The sequence below is a fragment of the Clinocottus analis genome, unplaced genomic scaffold, assembly GCF_023055335.1.
Source record: "Clinocottus analis isolate CAN_PGR_092001 unplaced genomic scaffold, fCliAna1.0.p SCAF_9, whole genome shotgun sequence".
In the NCBI taxonomy this organism is placed as follows: domain Eukaryota; kingdom Metazoa; phylum Chordata; class Actinopteri; order Perciformes; family Cottidae; genus Clinocottus; species Clinocottus analis.
In genome coordinates, this window is record NW_027176251.1 from 11,257,329 (window position 1) to 11,279,585 (window position 22,257).

The window sequence follows — 22,257 nt, forward strand, 5'->3', positions numbered from 1 at the left end:
AATCCACCACTTTGGTCCTAAATAGAATATCTCAAAACATCTATTTAATGAATGACTTCAACAGACACTCATTGTTCCCAGAGGAAGAATCCAGACTTCTCTACACCATCATGATGTTGACATGTGAAGATTTCAGTGGAATGTGAATGAAATTTAGTTTAAAAAACAAACAAAGAAAAACATGCAGGTTCCTTTTAGAATACATTTAAATAATGTTGGTGATTACTTAATGGAGCAGAGAGTGTGATTGAGTGGCATCAAGTGATGAGGTTGCAGATTGTATTCAACTGAATCGTCCTCACCCCTCCTGTTCCAAACGTGTCAGAGAAGTACGCTGGCCCTCAGGTAATGTAGAAACAAAAGCCCTCTCAGAGCAGCGTTTCCTTTGGCTACTGTAGAAACATGCGGTGCAACATGGTGTACTCTGTTAAGAGGAGCCGCTATGTATGTTGACATGAAGCGCTCATCAGCTAACAAAAAGACAATGAGTCTTAGTTTCAGCTGATAATATCCTAATGAAAACAATTATGAATATATTATTCTATTTCTGACATTAAATAACCCTAAATCCTGAACAATGTTTCTTTAACCTTCCATCAATTTTCCAGCCTCGCTGCTTCTCGGGATCATGGACTTAAAGCTCGGTGCACCGACGGGGCCCCCAGCGTGACACCCGGGCCGGATTGTCCTCAGTGCTAGGGGTCGTGTTTTAGTAATCAAGATCTTGGTCCTCTGAGTGGTCTCGAGACCACTTTTTAAAGGTCTTCTTATCTCTTGTCTACAGACAAAGGGGATTTTATTTCAAGACCACAAATGTGGGGATGAAATATATATGTTTGTTAGCATCACAACTCTGATTGCTCATAGAAAACAAAGGACAAATTCACAATCTTTTGATTATTTCATCAAGACATTTATCATGGTACAAATATTCACAGCAGTATATATGACAATAGAAGAGCTAAATGAAGATACGTCTTCATTTGTCCTGTCTTGGTCTTTACTCTGTCTCACTCTGGCTTGAGCTTGGTCTTGACTTGACCCTTAAAGTCCTAGTCTTATCTCTGTATTGATACAATCTGGTCTTGGTCATGACTTATAAGTCTTAGGACTTAGGTTTAGGTTCTCTTGACCAACACTGACAAGGGGTCTGTCATCAAATCCAGCCCGTCTCGAATATTCATTTATTTTTCTATGTCTATTTATTATTATTATTATTATTATTATTATTATTATTATTATTATTATTATTATTATTATTATTATTATTATTATTATTATTATTATTATGTTTTATATTGTTCAGTACTGTTATCTGAATCTGAATTCTCTGATACAGGCAGCAAACCTGATTTGATATGTTCTCATGTTGTTATGCCAGGTGGACCGCAGCAGTCTGTTGTGTCTGATATGAGTCCTTACTTTTAGTATTGGAGGTAGCTGGGAGCTGCCAGTTATCTTGTGAAATGCAACACTCCCTGTCTGAGAGCATCTTTCTTCTTCTTTCTCTTGTTTTTCTTTATACTTTTGGTGCTACAAAGTCATTGGTGTAGTGCCTCTGGATTCTCCTGTGGGTGGTACTGGGTGTCACTCTTTTTCCTTATGCTGCGTGTTGATTTCTTTCTCTGTGACACTGACTTTTATTTATGTGTAAAAAGTTACAAGTAACTGGAAATTGAGTTTATTCACCCCACACACTTTATACATCAGCTTTAAAAGTTAATAAGCTGGAACAAATAAACGACCATTGTCTCCTCCCCAAGCTTTTACTTTTGATGCTAAAATAGTCGTGATGAAAAAGACAAAGAGCGCAGGGATTTCAAAAGAAGGTGACACGGGTTGAATATTCCTACCACAGGCTTATATAAGCCTTTCAAGCCCATGTGTTCTGCAGCCGTGCAAGTAATTTGGAGCAGATTCGACTGCAGCCCTCCGGCTCGGGGGAACATGTACAGTTTCATTGGGCTCTGGCTCAAATAACCAATCATAAAAAAGCAGAGGTCGGGGGGTTTGGGGCTGGAACAGAAGGAGGAGCCAACAGCGGCTTGATGAAGTGACCACAGACTACTTGTACTGTGGTGAGGGTCTTTCCTGACATTGCTTATGTCGGTGTTTGGGGTGGTGGGTGGAGCAGCAGTGGAGACATTGTTCATTAAGATTTCAGGGGCTTTCATTGGTGTCTGTATGTTTTGCTGTGGTGTCGATGCAGAACTTCACCAAGTGAAACCTGAGATGTAGAATTAGAGAAAAAGCAGCACCAAAATCGAGGCTCAGAGGGCTACTCGATTTGTGTTTTCATATCTGTAATGAAAATGGGGCTATATTTGTGTTTTTTTAATACTTTCCCAAGCAAAAGCGGTTGTGCAACTGCAGCACTGAAGGAGCTTTACGAAATATCATGAGTTTAGCATACAAGATGTGAGTTCTGCATGTGGAAAACAAATGGCCTTTGTGTCATGCTTGGCACCAGGCGGACATGAACTGCGAGAACGCTTGATGTTTTTCTTGAGCTCATACCCAAATCCACTCCACCAGCTGCGTTAAGCTATGACTCTCACTGTCGTCCATCTTGCATTTTATGAGAGGACTTATTTTCTTCTTCTATTTTTTTCTTCCATTTTCCTGGCCACTTCTGAAAGACAAACCTAGGATCAGGAAAGGCAGGATGACAGATTTTCACTATTTGTCAGTGTCCTCATTTGAAAAATAAAGATCATTTGTAAAAAATGAAGACAGAAGCAAAAAAGAGGTTTGCTGTTGGAAAAAAAGTGGAGGGCTGATGGCATTGTTCAAGGACTTTTCCTTTTACGCGCCTAATTTAATTCACAACTCTCTTGTGTTTACATGTCAGAGGAAGAGACTGTTGAGATGCAGACCTGGATGTACATGCAAGATGTTTCCTATCAGCTTCCTATTGTTTGTCCCAGTTTTCTTTCCCATGGTGCCACCCGGTGCAAAGACAATTGAACACAGAGGAGAGAGCCTGGACTTGAGGGACAGGTTTGGATTTTGACAAAAAAAAACTGTCAAACGCTCAGTTGAAGAGATGGATTATTAGTTGGAGACAGATGTATGAACCAGGTATGAACCAGGGAGTAGTAGTCAATTAAAGCGCAATGAGGAAAGCATGTTGTCTTCAAAGACAATAAAAGGCTGGCAAGATACTTGTTTTTGCAATGTGTTAACAACACAATTGCTGACTTGCTTCTTAACCGGTAAATAGTCTAAAATAATCTGCAGCACCTTTTGAAAATCCAAGAGAATCTATAAAAAAAACATTGATGACTCTCAGAAAACCTGCTGTGTTTCCCGCTGCTTCCGGTTTGCCTTTACAATTCACTTGGTTTCCTTCAGTTTGAACATAAAACCCAAACAAGGTGACAGGCTTTTCCCTCCTTTTATCCTCCGTGTCGGCCCTCCCACAACGTTGCCCAGGATGTCCTGTGTGATGGCTTGTATCTGGCTCTTGTCCCCTCTTTGCCCAGCGTCTTCCTGTTGTGTTGGACAGATATGCAGGTGTCGTACTAAAAAGCCCCTCGAGGCTAACATGTTGCACAATGCAGATAGCAGGGCTTTTTTAACTTCAACACATTTTTCAGCGCTTAGTCTCATCTTTCTTTAGCCACGAGGCCTTCCAACAAAGTGAATTATTGGCACCACCTGTGGGGTTTGACACAGTTTCAGTCTAGTGACACTGCTGGGAAAAGCATGGAGGATAAGACTAAGTAAAGGAACATCTCTGAGGGTTCACCTTCAGGGTAGCACACGTGGCTGAAGGTTTTCAGTGAAGAAAAATATGGCTTTAACTTCCAGATGCTTGCAGGATGAGGCCAATCTGGAGAGAGGGAGGGAGAAGGAGCTTTCTGTGCTACAAAAAAGGCTCTAAAATGATCACTTAATAAGTTGCAGGTTTCCACCTTGTCCTCCAGAAAGGCAGCACACCATGTGCCTGAGCTTGGCCTGTAAATCAATGGGGTTTAACTTTTAGGAATTTACTGGCCCAGACTGGACATCCTGGAAATAGAGATAGAGAAGGAAAGCCAATAGAGATAATAACTGATAATTATTCTAGTGAACTCTGCCTTGATGGTACTCTGCTGCTGTCCGTGTTCATGTTTTGCCAAGCTTTTCCTAGTTATCTGTGCCTCAGGTACTGTAGACGCTTGACCCCATGGGAGTAAAATGCACATCTGTGTCCCAGTGTGGAGCTCCCACCCCTTTCTTGCTTAAGGGAAGTACCACCGTACAAGCAGACACACTACATGTTCCATGAAGAAGAAATGGGACTGTAAATTAATACTTGACACAAGTAACAGAAGAACAATCAACAACAACATCTGAAAAATAGGGCCACACGGTTCCCAGCTTTCTGCATTGTAGCAGCTGCAAGAGGAAAAAAAAAGCTGCCATCCAGTCACATTAGAAGTGTTGTCTTAATCGAAACCAGATGTGGCGTGGTTAAAGTCTGTTACTGTAAATTGCTCTCTCTCTCCCTCTTTCATACAACCGTGACTCAAAAACTCACATTAAAGCTGCTGCATAGGAACGTTATCCGCAATATGAAATATGTCTCTCTAAAACAATGTGTCTCCATAAAGGACGATGCTTACGGGGATGTTATTCAGACGCCGCAGACATTTAGAGGGATCAACATAATCTTGTCAGTTGCCATAGACCCCAGAGGAAGCCCTTATTTTACAAAACATGTATCGACAAAACACTAAGCGTTTTTTATACAGTAGTCCTTGTTCAATACCGAGGATAACAATAAATATGTGATGCGCAGCTTATTTAAAATAAGTTTATAACTGGTTTTGTGGAAACATTCAGCTTCTGTGCTCGTGGAGTTATTTTTTTCCAAAGCAGATGGGGTTTGATTTCACACCTCTCCAGCAGAGTTTGGGCAGCAACACCTCCACCACGAGGGTCAAAACCACAAGAGTAAGCAATCCGCACGGTCTCGAGCCAAAAACAAAGGTCGTCATGGAAAGAAAAGAGAGCAGTGGGCCCGTGTGTGTGTGTGTGTGTGTGTGTGTGTTTGTGTGTGTGTGTGTGTGTGTTTGTGTGTGTGTGTGTGTGTGTGTGCGTGTGTGTTGAGGTACATGAAACAGGCAAGGTCTGTGTGTGCACATCTGTGTTTATGTCAATGTTCGATTCAGATTCAGAGTTTTGTGATGATTTGGCAGTTTTGGCTGCCTGCAGTGCTTCAGCGTTTCCCTTTAGTGGCTGCAGTCTGGTCGCCTGTTTCCCCTCGTAAGAAACTACAAGTCAAACAAGTGATCGGAGTTATAATCGTGTGACTAAGTATTCTCTGGTTCTCAGATTTAAAGGATAAGACTGGTGTTGTTATATGTTTTTATTTTTGGTCAACAAATATGAAAAAACTAAAACAAACGATGTGTTAGTGGCGCAAATGTCCCATTTTTTGGGACTACTTTCAGCCACTGACATTTTAAACGCTAGTGAGCATTTACTGCAGCGGTATGGTGTCTGCTGGATTGACTCTAAATAAACGACAGGGAGTGTTCACCATCAATAAGAAACACACAGAACAACAGTGAAGCTTAAGGATTTGTTTCACTCATGTTACAAGCTGCATGCGTGTCAAGTTCAAAACAAGATCCAAGTAAAATCCCTGTTGGTTTCTGGATCAATTTGAGACCATAACCACAATTACCTATTCGTACTGAGGAAAACAAAAAGAATAAAAGAAGAAGCAAAATCAACAGTCAGTTACAACCTCAGATGAACCGTTTCCATTCATTAAAAACGAATAATTTTGGGGGGTTCCTTCCGCATCAACAAAGATGTTGATCTGGCTGCTCAACCTCACTGCGTGCAGAGGATTCTACAGGATTGACGAATAGATGAAATACTAATGCAGATGCTGTTTGAAAGCAAAGTCAAAGTCTGAGACCAAAACATGTCCAAGAGAAAGGACCAAACCAAGACGGCAGGTCTTACACCCAATTCAATATTTATTTGCTTAATATAATGACTGATTGTCTTCACAAAGAGTTATTTTGCTTGGAGGCACTGACGTGATGGTTGCAGGAGTTCTGTGGAGATTGTTTCTGTTTTCTTGAGCTCCTCTGAAGATCTCAAAGGCTCTTGACCTCTTGGCCTGCTATGTATATGTTGAAGGAACTGTGTGTACTAATAAATATGGATGAATAAGTGTTGGCCTTTGCATAGTTTCATCATGGGAAGATTAAACACAGTGACTAAATCTCCTCATGAGTTTCCCACAACTGTTTGACCCTAGAAGGACAGAGGACAAAAATAATTTGTTTTTGAGGCGATGTTAAGCAAAGAGCAAGACATTATTCTTGAAGAAATGTGCTGGTCGTAGTGGGAAAATGAGCATGCTTGGACATCCTCGGATGTGTAAAACGAATAAGGATGAAGATAATTAAAAAGATAGATACAGGCTCAGGAAAATGTTTCACGCAAACTGTTAAAGGAATCAGATATTTCTTTCAGGTGTGTTAGTGTACTGTAATAAAGTATAGATGTGTTAGCAGTGTGAAGATAAAGATACATCTCTAATAATAAGAGCAAACCATTAGGTCATCATTATATTTGCAAAGATTAAAAATACATTCACAATGTCCAGATCAGCAAATCATAACACACAGGATCAAATATAAATTAAAAATAGTATTTCTTCAATCATCAATCAAAACAATCGTTTAAATGTGGGTTGGATTGAGGTTCTGCAATAATTTATCAATTAGTTAATTGATAGGAAATTATTCCCCAACCTTTTGATAACGTAATTCATTTTCAAGCCAAAACCTTAATAGATCTGATAGTTCAAGGTTGTCAAATGTAGGGATTTTCTGCTTTTCTTACTAAAAATTATGTTTAATGTTTCGGACTGTTTGTCAGTGAAAACCAGAACACCACTGTGTGCTCTTGGACTTTGGGATTTTTTTTACAGTTTAATTATGTTTCACAGGCCAAACAAATAACAGATTAATCAAGAGATTTGTATTCAAATGAATTGATGATGACAATAATCATTAGTTGCAGCCTAAATTGTTTTGGAAATGATCAAAACCAGTAATTCTTATGTGATACTGAGGTGAGTTTAACTTGTCACTTATCCATTTGTTTACTAACAGAAATCTAATCTGCAATTATTTAAATAATTGTACTGACAAAAATATTTGAAGATGTTCGCTTGGGCTCCAGGATTTTGTGATTTTCTCTGTTTTCTCAAGATTAAATGTCATTTAATTGGTAATGGCAATACTCACTATAAAGGGGACACTTGTTCAACCACCATATGAAAACACATACCAGCAGAGTTTTTTCTTTTAATACCATTACTCTGAACGCATATTGAGATGAGGAAGTATTAAAACGACATCACAGGACTATTTGAGTCAAATTACAAGACTCATGGCCTCATCATGAAGTCATAGAATGACATTAAAAGCGTCAGAGAATAACTTGACTCACACAAACATCCATGGACAGAGAACAGAGAGCTTCCTGAATGGCAGCGGAGAACGAGTTTGACATGAAGCACAGGAAGAGATGAGGAGGAAGAGATGAGGAGGAAGTATGCGTCTGAATCAACAACTGGTCGGTGATACATGTTTAAACAATGGCACGAAGGACATTCCATCTGATCAATGGAGCGTCGCAGCCATTAGAAATATCCTGCTTGTGGAGACCTGCTCGTTAAAATGTGATTCAGCGAAGTTTGACATTCTTCTGTTGTTAACCTCCAATGTGTCTTTCATTCAAGGATGCATGCAGCTCATTACGACTTGGCTCGCTCCTTTAGCCACGTGGGCAGAGTGACTCTGAGGACGGAGATGTCTGAGAGTCCGCTGTGGCTCGAGATGCAATGTCTAAACATTTTTGTACAGACGTTCATGGTGCTTGGAGGATGAATGTCAATGACTTTGATGACCCAGGTCACATTTCTGAGCGATTCAGTGAATAATCTCTGCGAGGTGGATTAGCACCTTTTCCTCAAACGTTGATGGTTCCCAGACGATGCAGCCGAGCAGTTGGTTGAGCCACTGACTTTTCCTCTCGTGCCACCTTGAGGTTTACATTTGAGGTTTGAGGTTGGTCTCAACATTTAGTATAAGCAACATTTAGTACACGCATTTTTGGTGAGTCACCTCATCTGAAATGTTTTAATTGGTCCAATTCTTTGATTTATGACAAAATAACAGCAAAACTACTATAATTTGTTCTTCTGAATCTAAAAAAAAACAAAAGTGGAATGAGTTCATTAAGTACTTCAGTGTTTCTTTTGAGGGGCAACCATCTGTGTACCTAAATGCACACTAACTAAAATGTCTTCATTTTTATATCACATTGAAACACATCATTTTGTCATTAGAGGCACTCTGATGAAGACCAGTAAATAGTTATATATTACAGAAAAAATGCAAGATTATTGTTGTTGTGGGTCTGAATAATTTACTCGCTCGTTTCATCCTGTCACTTTGTGATAAAGCCGCAGGGATCACGTAGCAAAACAACCAACATAAGGTGATGTGAGTTTGGAAACACTACTTGTGTTTCTTACCAGCTGCAGCCTTCTAACGTTGTGGACTAAGAGGTTTTTGCATGTGTTCTTACTGTGAGGATTTACAATGCAAAGCTATGTTTTCTGGTCATGGTTTGTGGAATAAGCTGTGTTTTTTACAAGGAGTCTATGTGTCTCTACACCAGTATGATCCACAGAGCATTAAAGCACATATAATTACAGCTCTGTATGGTCAGATCCCTCTAAAACCTCAGCCAGGGCTTCCATTTTGGGTTTTCCACCATTTCACTCTCTGAAGTTTAGATAAAACAGTTGTTGTGAAGAGACCAGACATAAAGGTGTGCACGTCTCTGTTTTTGTTTATTCTGCTCCATAAGAGGTGAACCGGTGTATTTATCTGCAGCTTCTCAGTGTTTAAGTTTGTTTTTGCGGACCCTCTGCTTCCTCTGACCATTGAAACCACAGTCATCCTGCCTGTGGTTTTGGTCTGCAGAGTGGAGGACCAAGCAGCAGTTTGCACTGTGGGTCTGTGGAGGAGAGCGCACGGGCCTCGAACGTGTCTAAGTAATGCAACGGGGAGAGCAAAGGCCTCCAACTGGCAAGAAGCCCGGCTCAAAAAAGAAAACAAAAAATTGATTTTTATCGTAAACCTCATCAGATCACACACATCTGCACAAAGAGAACATTTGATGAACAAAGACAACTTTATAATAATAATAATTTATTACATTTGTCATCAGTGTCCCGAAAGACTGCGGTTAAACCAGATTTGATTTTATTCCCTTTGCAGTGATACTATTGAATCAAACATAGTTGGTCATAGGGATCAATGCATTACATTTTTCGTGAGTATAAGTCAAGGTTGGCAATTTTTAGAAACAAAACATAAGAACATGGTTATTTTTAGACAATAATAGTCTCCGAGCAGTCTCTGAGGAGAAAGCCCCACCCTGACCACCTCCTTACATGTCTGTGAGGGACTCATTTGAAACGTATTTGTGAAACGTCAAATTCAAACGTCATCCACGACAATTCCTCAAAACATAATCCACAAAGCAGTTCTGTTGTACGGGAACGTCATTTTTAGGAGAAGGGCAGAAATAGTACCTGTACTATTGCGCTACATCCAAGTCACACCTAACTGAGTAAATTGTAACGTTTAACACAAATATTTTATTAATTTAACATCTATTTATAATGTTACAGTATGTATCAATTCCCAATAAAGGGCAAGAAAAACTAAATTCATTACTTTTACGGCCTTATTTTTAAAAAAGCAAATGAATGCATGTTTTCAAAGACTCAATACAAAGTCGGCTTTAAATGCTCAAACCATGTTGATGTCCTCATGCGCTCCAACACATGGCGTCACCATGGTGACCTTATCACTCCAACCGTTGGTATCCGCGGGCTCTGTTCTCCATCACCGCGCTGTCACATGACCTCCAGTACCTTCTGATCTCACTCATAAAGGCTCTCTCCAACATAAACACACACCCACACACGGAGGTCTAGCTTATCGTACGACTAGCCGCGACAGGAAAAGGTGTGCACATCGCAGATTGCGTCCTCTCAGTTCCCGCCGTCTTAAAGCGGCTTCATGCTTTCATGTTCACGTAGTCAGAGTTCATTTTTAAGTTACAGTATACAATTTATATATTTATTGCATGTCTTTATTTTTGTATTGGTCACTGCAAGGTGATATAAAGGGAAAATTAAGCGAACATTAAAGACAGCTAAGTGACCTCAGATCAGCCGCCTGATGAATCTGTCATCGGTTCCCCCTGGAACTGATCCTTGAATAATTGTAATGTGGGGACCAGGAAAGGGGAGACACACACTGCTTCCTGTTTTTCTCAGTTAAATAAAGGATCCCAGAACACATTGACTGATTTTGCCAAATGAAAGCCGGCCTGATGCTCACTTGGAAATGACATAGAGTCGACTTGAGGTAATTTCGTTAGTTTTTCCATTGCAGCTCCTTTAATGAACAGACCTTAAAAATGACTAAAACTCAAGGACAGGTTGGCAGGCAGCACAGGGACATCATCTGTCGTTGTATTTAAGAGCTTGTTGGTAAGAAGTCTTTTGTTGCGGATGATCCAAATGATTTATTCCCATGTTATTACCGGACACAAAGCTGTGGGGCAGATCGTCCGACATAAGTTTAAGATACAGTTACAGGATAAGGGGTCAAATTAAGACGATCAAACAGTTTGAAGATCGAGACACGAAAAAACTGACTTTGCAGTCAGTTCAAAAGTTCACACGTCTTTTGCTTCAGCAAACACAGCAGAGCTCCCTCAGCAAAATTCAGACTTCCAAGATCTGTTCAAGGCCTCCCCCTCCTTATACTTCACAGATCATCCTTTTGTCACGCAACTCCCCCGAGAACCGTCAGCTGCATTTAAGCTGCCAAGAGTTTTCCACTGAAAAGCTTTTTTCCAGTGTGGATGGTTCAGCTTTTGTGGCAGAATACCACCTTTTACCGTATATGATGTCTTTACTGTAAACAGAGGGGAACGTGTTGGTGTAGGCGTTGATGATTTACTCTGGATTGAAGCTTGATAATGTGGCCAAATTCATGAACGCCGTGAAATATCTTGGTGTGTTTTTTAAAGTTTTATGTGTTCTCACGTTCCGTTTATTTTTTGGGGTGTGGCATGTAATTGTTTCTCACAGTCTCCTGTGTGTTGTTATGGGTTTCTGTCCTCCTACCCCCCCCCCCCCCTTCCTCTTCAAAACCATCCACCCACCCAACATGAGGCATGGCAGCAACTGGGGCGCGTGTGCCAGCCTCACTGCGGTCGAGCAGCCGAACCCGTCCTGCTAAGATGAGAACGCAGATGCAAAGGATTATGGGTTTTATATTCAGTTTACAGTAACTCTGGTTTAATGTGAGGGTGGGATGGGGAATAGGGGGAGACGGGCACTGTGGTCGGTGTGTCACATGGAGGACTCTGGCTAATATGTTTCTGTTTCTGCCCTCGAGCAGTTTTATAGATTTGTTTTTCTTAAGAGCTAAACTGTAAAATTGCGACAAACCTTTGGCTCTTCTCCCCTGTGAAGGGTATTTTTCCGATACCAGTGATGATCACAATCAGAGGGTGATCATTTAAATCACCTAAGGATTCGATACACACTGTACCTTTGTGTGTAATCGTGCACAGCAACACTTCAATCATGTGCAGTGTGACCATCTTGTTGCCAGGAAACATTTGAATTGATTTTTTGTCCTTTGCTCTTTCTGTCTTTGTCTACAACGGGCAGTTTCGCCAATTTATAATGCAAACAATTGTGCAGGCTACATTGTTTTCCAGTTTTTAAGGACTCTTTAAAGGGCCGGCAGTCGGCCACAGACTCCTGTTTGCTACGATTGTGTCTCAGGGACTTCAATCAGGTTTTACTTACAGAGCTCACTTTGGGTGGGCAAGGTATTTGGGAGAAAGTCTGATACAAGAGCAATGATTCTTCATTGCTGCTCTCTCATTGCTTTAATGGTATTTTAATGGAGTTCAACCACTCCTTATCCCTCCCTTTGGGAACCACCGGTCGATTAGATCCCTCCTTTAGTCGAATGCTGATGGGTTGGGCGGACTACTTTTATTTTGAAACTGTCTTCCACAGCGGTGACTGATTATCTCATTAAAATTTAGTAATCCAAAGGGATTACAAAAATGTAAATGGTATTCGGATTACTCTCATTTACCTAGAAATGTGTCACTTTTATGTTTGCACTGCCATGACAACTGCCGTGAAAACAAATATATCATGTTGAAAATGTTTTTATAAAGAACACCTGGCTTCACTGCAATGCTCTTCAAAGTTTCTTTATTTTTATTTGTTTAGTACTAGTAATCCTTTAATGTTTTTCAGAACATGTATAATTGAATCTTATTTTACATTCAACAACAATATTCACTTATGTTTTCTATTATAATACTCTCGATGGAAAGCACACATTTTTTTTTTTTTTACAAGGTTGTTCTGATCCAACCTTGTATACATCATTGTCAAATTGGTCTCTTTTATCTTTATTATTAACTTTTTAATCTCTAATTAGAGAGACTTATTTGATTCACACCTCTAAAGCCACACAAGAATACACCTGCAAAATTGTGGGTCACAACCGTATTTCACTATGTGCGGTCTTGTTGACTTTGGTTGTAGTTTTAAAAATAGCACACATTGGCATTAGAAGCAAAGATGTTATGCCATTGATTCTGAAGCCTGCAATGCCAAGAAAAGAGAAAAGCTTTAAAAACTAAAGATAAAAATAATCTGGAAGATGGAAGACATGCTCTGTATAGTTTCTGTGTTGGACATCAGAGCACCTCGACATGAAAATGAACTTGGATTTGGCTCTCTCTCTCTCTCTCTCTCTCTCTCTCTCTCTCTCTCTCTCTCTCTCTCTCTCTCTCTCTCTAATTTTGTCTTTTTTATTTTTCTTTCCCTCATGGCATGCATCCACTTCCAGTGGGTGACTAATATTTTCTTTCGCAATTAGCACTGCAACTGCATAGAACTAAATAGAGACAGAAATCTGAGGTTAGAAGGAAAGGAAACAGGAAAGCAGTTTGATCAGTGCCTTGTGCGTCGCTTCAAAGTCCAGCAGAAATGGAAACTGTTTTTAGTTTTAGTACTATGAAAGGAGATTAAAAAAAGAAGACAATTAAAATGTTCAGTAAATGTGCAGTTTAGCTTTTGTTTAGTTTTTTAGTCCACCACTCTTATGAGATGTCATATAATGTGATTGCTGATATTTTGTACAGATATTCGTGGTCCCAAGAGGATGAATGATATTTATTTGGGGGATTTACTGTCTTTTTAGAGGGGCAGGTCAAAAATATTCAGTAATACAGTGAAATTTGCACATTTTTTGGGGCAGATATTTATAATTCTAGTGGAATCAGCAACGAGTTATCTTAGGCAACCAGATATTAACACATATAACATCCTATAAAACCAATATACTATATTATATAATGTTTTGATTTGTACATTTTGTAAACACTGGCGAGCAGGTTTCTTTATCACAAGTCTAGCTGTTTCTCTCTGTTTCCATAATGGACAGACACAAGGCTGGTATCAAACCTTTCATCTCTTTCCCAAAATGTCGAGCTGTTCCTTTAAGAAGTTGTCGTTACGTCATGCTATTGACAAGTCTTGAGTCTATATGGCTGTCACCTTTATCCTGTTTAACTAAAGCGAACATGCAGTCTGATGAGAATATTCATCTGTCCAGAAAATAGTTCTCTTACAGAAAATCTGATCCAAATCATGTTCTAGTCGTCAGCGCTGATGTGCCCTGAAGGGAGCTTGATTGAAGCAGAATACGGCAACAACATGGGTACGAGTGTCTAGCGTGATTCATATAAAACCACTGCATCTGTTTTTATTTGGGCTTTGTTTTCACTGAAGCCCCTGTGTGGTTTTGTTAACAGCATTGCGGCGCCCTTAAACATCTCACAGATTCCTCAGTTGGTACAATGCGTATACGCGTGGGCCGCTGCGTTGGGCCTCGGCTGAGTCAATCAGTCAAGAGAAGCTCTGTGAATTAGCAAAATGCTCTCAGACACTAAAAATAGTGTCAGCGTATGGGACTCATTTAATGTGTTGCGCAACCTTTCACAGCAGTGATGCATGCATGTGTGTGTGTGTGTGTGTGTGTGTGTGTGTGTGTGTTTGTGCGTGTGTGTGTGTGTAATGGCTCCAGAACGAGACAACACACGATTAGTCCTTGAAAGCGTAGAGGGTGTTGGGACTGTTCATGCGCATGCATGTGGCCTTTATGTGCGCGGTGTAAGTGTCCATGCACGTACGTGTGTGTGTGTGTTTATGTGTGTGTTTGTGTGTGTGTGTGTGTGTGTGTGTGCATGCATGCGTGGTGTTTTGCCTATTGTATACTGGTTTATAGAGCCACATGAAAGTTCCACTGCCACTGGATGAGATTGTCTGTTTTTCTTCACTACAAACAGGCTCAAAACAATGTTGGAGCAACCTCTACTGTTGTGGTGTTTCACTGATCTTGGTCATGCCTTTACCTCTTTGACCAGTGGATGTGAAATGTTGACGTGTGCATACAATACTGTCTGTTCGCTGCCAGATAGATGCATCAAAACTGAACGAAAAAACAGTCGCGATACATCATGCTAGTGCTTTTCTGCTGCCTAGCCAAGCTTGTCCAAGTGCAAAGGTTCAGAGCTGCAGTTTGGAAAAAGCTCAAAGGAAATAATGATAGCTTAGGGGTGGATGTAATGGAGTAGAAGGCTATTATGTGAAAAGGAGGAAAGGGGGAGAGTCAAACAGTCCACAGTTCTGGTGGAGTTTTGTGTAAAACTACATTTTTAGAGTACCTGCCTCCTACCTCCTTCATTCCACGAAAAGGAAGGGTAGCCTCCGAGTAGAGTAAGGTTTCCAGCTGATGATACTTCCACATGGAGCACCGGGCGTCTACCTGCCTTCCCCTCCCCACTGGAGGTACCTCAAACATGCAATGCAAACAACATCTGAGCTTGTTTTCAAAACAACTTCTGCACTCATTTAGCTCCGTTTCTCAACATTTAAGAATTCCCAATGCGGTTTGAAGCCTCTCTCCTAATGAAGCACAATTAAAATGAAAAGAAGGTAATGAAAAATATTTACCCGCAGTGCAATGAAGTGGCTGGTGAAGTTGAAGACTCCTCTTAATAAAAGCCATATGCTTGTTCTCATAAAATTCTGTTTTTGTGGCACAAATTTCTGAGGCGTTAGCGCTTGTGCCAGTGAGTGAATTAACTCCTGGCAATGGGTAGGAGAGTAGTAACAGGCAGTTTATCAGAAGCACAAGATTGCTGCACACTGATTTATGCTGCAAACCCTCCCCATGCCAAATCTCCAACAGTGATAACAAGGCACTGGACAGAGTTAACATAGAAGTTAATAAAGCGTCTGATTGATTGTAGTGGTGTTTATGGTGCACTGCTTCTACTAAAATCTAAAAATAATCCATATTCTGATGGAATTTGATTTCTGCAAAGTACCAGAAAGAACACATTTTGTAAACATTCAAAACATGTCTCTGATGGGAATTGAACTGCTGACCGAGGCACTATTAGAGGCATGTATTATTCACCAAGCCACAGGCAAATCATCTTCGGGAAGTTCTCTGAAATTCCCCGGGCACATGACTTAAAAGGCAACTATGCATGATAAGTGAAAGAAATATGTTTCTCCAGCTGAAATTGATGACATGAAGGAAATAGGGTTAAAAAAGCAGTTTGACAGTGAAATGAAATAACAAAGTTAGTCACCTAAACTTAACTCTTACTAACCTTTTCAAATGACAACTGGTGGAAAAGGTCATGCAATTTACAGAGGAAACACAATCCGCTAGGAAGAATCTGTTCTCACATGTACGTGTGTGTGTGTGTGTGTGTGTGTGTGTGTGTGTGCGCGTGTGTGTATGTGTGCATAAGGACTTTTCCACCAAAATGAGAAAAAATGTTCAAAATGCAAATATATGCTTTGAATGATCAAGAAAGTGTGTTTGGTTGTAGTTTTGTTGAGGAAAGACCTACATTTTTACGAAGAGACATTTAGAGTTCCTCCCTCTGAGATCTGAGAAGTTTCTTCATGAGGAACATAATCTTGTTTGGTTTACAATGTCCCTGTCCCATCAGAAGTCTCCCAAAGGCCACACGTAGATGACATGAGAAGCCCTGGAACAGTAATTCTGTCAGGCGTGACTAGTTGGGAAAACAGAGGCGAACAAGCCTGGCTGATCTCATGTCAACATGACGTATATTTTTCGAGAAATGTCTTAGCATTCCCACGACGCTTTCACCAGAGGGCCCGCACCACTGGCCTGCTGAACTTCTGTTAGTTTCCATTGGATATTTGTGAGGAGAAAGAAAGGGGGAAAAAGTGCCTCCCTTTTGCTCCCTGAGAGCCCAACAGGGTCCCTGTGCCGAGGCGCTCTCTTGGGCCGATGCACTGATCGGATCCAGATGCTGCTGGAGTGTGGAGGCGACAGCCGAGGAGCGTGGAGGCCTCACTGCAGCTCTGATTGATAGGGGTCAGGATGGAGTAGGGAGTCCTCTTTCTGGACCCTGATCCCCTTCTCTCTGGTTTTCTATCTTACTTCTGCCCGCACTCTCCCCCATCTATCCTGTTTGCTGTCAGGTTGTCTCTTGATGCCTGTGTTTTATGAGCCCTGTTGAGCGTTACACTTTAAATCTGGCTCTCTGCCTCACCTCTGCTGAGCGTTTAACAAACTCTTTAACAGTCAGTCTTCACCGCAATTTATAGGTACAGAGAACCAGCTTTCTTTTTATCTGCCACGCTGTGAAATTGTAATTATAGTAAATAAAAAACAAAAACAATGATTCTAAAGCTCTAGTTGAGAGCAGGAATAGAACTTTTTTTCCCTCCATCAGTGTGTGAAAGATTTTCCATTGGACGTTTACCTCACAGAGAACCACGGGGTTACTGCTTCGTTCCATGGCTGCTCAGATTTGTCACTCAGTAAACAAAAACAAGTTGACTTTTGTTCGGATTTTAGGTTTCAAAATTGGACATAAAGGCATCTAAATGATTTGGACTGCTAATAATTTCCAATATAGTAAAATCGAATTAAACAACCTCAGAAAACTTAATTTAAAGTCACTAAAAACATCACCTCTTCAACATGGCCTCTACAAATTGCTTTGCATTGTGCAAAATGTTTCCTGTATTGTGTCCGTTATCTATTTTGTCGGCTGATAATAAAGTGTATATGTTTTGGCCTGGTGTTGTCCTTGCTGAAATGTAAGGATTGTTGCATCCCTCCGTAAATGTCTGTCCTGTTTTCCCATCAGGACCATGCCGACCCTGCAGAGCGCCGCCACACTGCTGCTTCTGAGCTTCCTGATTGGTCAAAGCTACTCTCTGAACCCAAGAGACCCCAATGTGTGCAGCCTGTGGGAGAGGTGAGACCTGTTTCATTCTGACAAGCAAATAAATATCACTGTTGATTTATTATTGGTTTAAGACATACATTCATCACATAAACGACCACGTTTATTTCTAAGATAAAAAGCAGATTACTGGTTGCCATTTTCTAACCAGAGATGTGTAGCTATTTATATGAATCCAAAGCTTTTCAAAATCACTTGCTTTAAATCACCTAAATCTGAAGAAAGTGAAAGTTTTTCAACACTGATTGGCTTTTTTCTTCCTCTGAGCTAATTGTGTTGCACTTTATGAATTTGCAGAAGAAAGCACAATGAATATATAACTTTTGATTTGACTGTAATGTATTTGTTTAAGACTCTCAGCCACTAAGATCGCCACAGTCAGTGCATTCATCATTTTTTCCATGATCAGTCCAAAACCCAAATATATTGTGTGTCATTTGAATAAGAAAATCTTTAATTCTTAACGTTTAAGAAAGCTGAAATTATTTGTTTTGTCCTGCTTTTCAGCTTCACGACCTCAGTGAAAGAGTCCTACTCGCATCCTTACGACCATGTGACGGAGGAGCCCTGCTCTGACCCTCGGACCTCCTACAGATGCATGCGCCACAGGTAGCAGCAGCGTGATGACTCTTTTCCTGTTGCGGCTGACTTCCTGCTCCTCTCAGCGGAGAGTCAGAGCGTCCTGTTTGACTGTGTTGTTATTTCAGGATCACCTACAAGACGGCCTACAGGCAGGCGGTGAAGACAGACTACCGCAAGAGGTACCAATGCTGTCCAGGCTATTACGAGAGCAGAGACAAATGTGTCCGTAAGTGATCATCAAAACCTTTTTATTGATCGACTCCTGCCTTCTTTTTTATTTATGTATTTTAAAATCATCAATAAATCATATCTAAATAATTTACATTAAGGTACAAATTGTACTATGTAACTAATTAAGTGTTGATAGAGAAAGGCTACTATTAGATGGACACTAACTCTAAATCAATGTATTTATTAATAAATTGATTGACAGGGACAGTGCATATTAATGAACATGTTATGTCAATGCTGCAGAGACTATTTTAAGATTAACACTTCAACATTATTAAAATTACTTCTCAGCATCCAGAGCGATCTCTTTTTGTTGATCTTAAAATCGTCAAATCTAAATAAAGGAATGAGGGACAGTTTCTACTCTTACAATGTTGCTATTGTTATTATCAAATTAAGATTATTATAATGATCTTATTTTGCTAAAAACATACTGGGATAACCTCAGTAAAAGTCCACAAAGGGTTGCTTTTTATTTATAGAACGTACACGTCTCCGGAGTTGCTAAAAAAGCCCCAATTTCCAGAAAAAATACTGAGGACATGACCTCAGTGTCCTCAAAAGTATAGCTACGCCCCTGCTCCCACCCATGGGTGTGCAAGATCAGTAGTGCATTGCTAACATTGTGAATAAACAGAATAATGAAGAGTTATCTCAAAATCTACAAATACTCACAAATTATACCAAGTTAAATGACATCTATATACTGTGTATGAATGTTCTGCCTGATACAGCCATTAGTGCACACGCAAAATGAAACCGTACAATCCAGCACAATACCATTTTACCACCACATTTGACTTATTTTTCCATGCAAGATGCATCATCAATATAAGTAGCACGTGACACTGGAGCTACCACAATTATGGGTTCTGCTCCCACCGGGGGCTCCTCATGCTGATGCTGCTGTTCTTATGGAACTTTAAACTTCATTGTGTGTGTTGCTGACACCATGAAAACCCTCTTCACGACTGTCATTAGTTCAAGGATTTCACATAATTCCAGCTGCTATTATATCATGAACAAAGCATCTGTCAGTGATGAGTTCAGAGGGGTGGCACTGCTGCCTGCAGAATAACAACTAGCATAACATCAGCGTGAAAACTCCCTCAGCTTGACTTTAACACTACGGATAGTTATAATGAATACATTAAAGACTATACCCGAGACTAAAATACTATTTTACTCAAACTTTTTTTTATTTTTTTATGATGAGAATAATTACTTATTTTTGTTTTAGTTTGATTTTACAGCGATCCAACATTTTGGGACAATGATAAAAACAAATGCCCTTCTCACAATATTCTTTGGATTATTTATATTTTGTAGCTCCGTAAAGAAACGAAAATCAAATATGTTTGAAGGTGAAAATTATTCCGACATGTGGAGTCAGTTAGCATGCCATCATACGGAGAAACTGAGCTTTTTATGTGAGTAAAGTAACCAGAAGCCTGTCACCTCACTCCTAATCCTAACTTTAACTACTTTAAAGTTCATTGTCAATTTAAGGTAGTTGTGTTTCACAATAATTGTTTGGGTGCGGTTGTTAAAATAAACAACAGATAGTTCGCTGTTGGAGTCTGAAAATACCAAACTGATGCAGCAGTCAACAGTTTGCTGACAGTCGGTGGAGACATATATAAATAAACTGAAAACCATACATGGACAATTCTACCTCAGATCTACAAACTTTCACATACGTCACTCGATGATCTCACCATGCACGATGGTAATAACAAGGTGTCTGTGCTTTGTGCTTCAAAAACTGACAGTTTGGAGTTACATGTTTTCACTCGGCAGAGATAATATGCATTCTTGGTTGCTTATTGTTGCACAACCTTTCACAGCAGTGATGCATGTGTGTGTGTGTGTGTGTGTGTGTGTGTGTGTGTGTATGTGTGTGTTGTAGAGTTTTCTTTTATAGCCCAAAACAAAAGCCTTTGATTTTACTGACTGACATCAGAAAAGCAAAATCTGGAGCCGACTGATTGCAGTTTTAAGCTTCATAATTGAAATATCTCAGCCATCATTGTGTCGCATATGACTCCTCCTACACCCAGTGTTTCTTTATTTCCTAAATACATATAATTAGATGTAATTACGCTTACCTCCTTCACTGGATGGTAAGCCTTTTCTTTGATCCCCCAAATCTCCAGCCACCCGTTTTCAAACACATTCAACTAGAGAAGAGAAAATAATCAGTTAAATTATAGCATTTGGTTATAAAACACTTGTCTAGTGTTAAAACAAATTATTAGTGTGCAGTCAAGAAAGCAAGTTTGAATTATCTTGATTAATAATAGCAGGGACACAACTCAGGGACTGACTTTCCACGAGGCGGCTCCTTGACGGTATGAATGGAAGTGGTGCTTTACTTGTGTAGTCGAGCCCAGCTGTCGGCTGACAGCTCACACGTTCATGATGGGTGGAACAAATTTAGAGCGAAAGAATGCAATTCAGTTAAATATATTTTTAATAGAAAAAGCACCCTTGGCACTATGCCCTTTATCAAAAGATTGAACGCATGTGGTCTTTCGTAATATTAATTAAGCACAAGCCGGACAAAAGTTAATTTGTAACTTGGGGATTTTACAGCAAGTGAATATAGTAACATTCAAGTTATTGAAATATTATATTTCAAAAAAGAGCTGATAGCAAGTTGATTAAATGAGTTCTTAGTGCTAAAAGGATCCAAAGATCTCAAAGACATTTGTGATAATACCAGTAGCTTTATCTGCCCTTTACAAGTGATTGTCAACACGGCCGTACTTCTACCCCAGTGGGTCCTTCTGCAGTTGCCAGTGTGTGTGTGTGTGTGTGTGTGTGTGTGTGTGTGTGTGTGTGTGTGTGTGTGTGTGTGTGTGTGTGTGTGTGTGTGTGTGTGTGTGTGTGCGCTACTTATTGAAGGACAATACAATGAACACAATAACAGGATTACATTTCAGTGTGAGGCTGATCTTCAGTGTATTTAGTATTCAGTCGTAACCTAAAACTAAACATTACACACTGCAATTGAGAGTGTGTGAAAACTAGTTGATACACAAACAAAGATGTCACTGCGTATCGTATTATATAGTGTATATATATATTATATATGTACACTTCTACTGGAATAAAATCAGTTCCCTCAAGAAGAACGACATAAATCATTTCAGCGCTACGTTCAAGTGCAAACACTCTGGCAGTAAATGTGATGGATGTAAAAGAGGGATTCACACGACGTTGTTAGAGAGAGCAACAATTTATTTCATCTTTCAATTTGGAGGACTTGTGGAAAAAAAGAGACTTTGGCTGTGGTCCAATGCTGTTGTTCTGTTGAGGAACTTCCCAACTGGGTGAAAAGACACAGAAAGTGTCTGTTTAAATTTTACACTATTAGCATCCATTTAAAACTTCTTTCTGAAGAGGTGTGATTCGGTTTCAGCGTTGTGTTTGTCACTGTACCTTTCCATGTGTCATAAAAAAAATTTGCTTTAAAATAAAAGCAAAATTGTCTTTTCCTAAAACCTCATTAGTTCTCCTTCACATCTTTACTTGACATCATGGCGTAGTGGTCAAGGAAAAGTGGTTAGGAAAAGACATGAGGATGTACTTTTCTATGAATATTGAACCGTAGACAAAGCCTTAACATATATATCCGACAATATCCACTTTGATTCTAGTCATTACTGCTAAATGCCACCAATTCCATTAAATGCACACACTCGGAAGATGACAGCCTCAATAAAGGGCTTTTTGAACTCCTCTTACTGGGCTCACAACACCAAGAATAAAGTTGTGAGCCAATGGCTGATCTGATCTGCACACCATGCTGCATGTCTCCACAAAGCCAGGTCTGTTACAAAAGTGTGTTTCTCATTAACAGCACGCTGCACCAAGGAGTGCGTCCACGGCCGATGTGTCGCTCCAGACCGATGCCAGTGTGAGGGAGGCTGGCGAGGCGACGACTGCTCCAGCGGTATGAATCAGTCTTTTCCCTTCGCTCAGTCA

General features: G+C 40.1%; 1 protein-coding gene across 2 annotated transcripts in view; it reads left to right on the plus strand.

Moving 5' to 3' along the window:
* The window catches only part of pear1 (platelet endothelial aggregation receptor 1), a 43,640-nt gene that overhangs the window by 3,021 nt on the left and 18,362 nt on the right, over nucleotides 1-22,257 (plus strand). For both annotated transcript variants that reach the window (XM_068569202.1, XM_068569203.1), the window contains 4 exons: nucleotides 17,356-17,466; nucleotides 17,962-18,063; nucleotides 18,162-18,262; nucleotides 22,133-22,225. In XM_068569202.1, coding sequence (XP_068425303.1) covers nucleotides 17,360-17,466; nucleotides 17,962-18,063; nucleotides 18,162-18,262; nucleotides 22,133-22,225 — 403 coding nt within the window. In that variant the 5' untranslated portion in view covers nucleotides 17,356-17,359. The remainder of the gene's footprint in view (nucleotides 1-17,355; nucleotides 17,467-17,961; nucleotides 18,064-18,161; nucleotides 18,263-22,132; nucleotides 22,226-22,257) is intronic.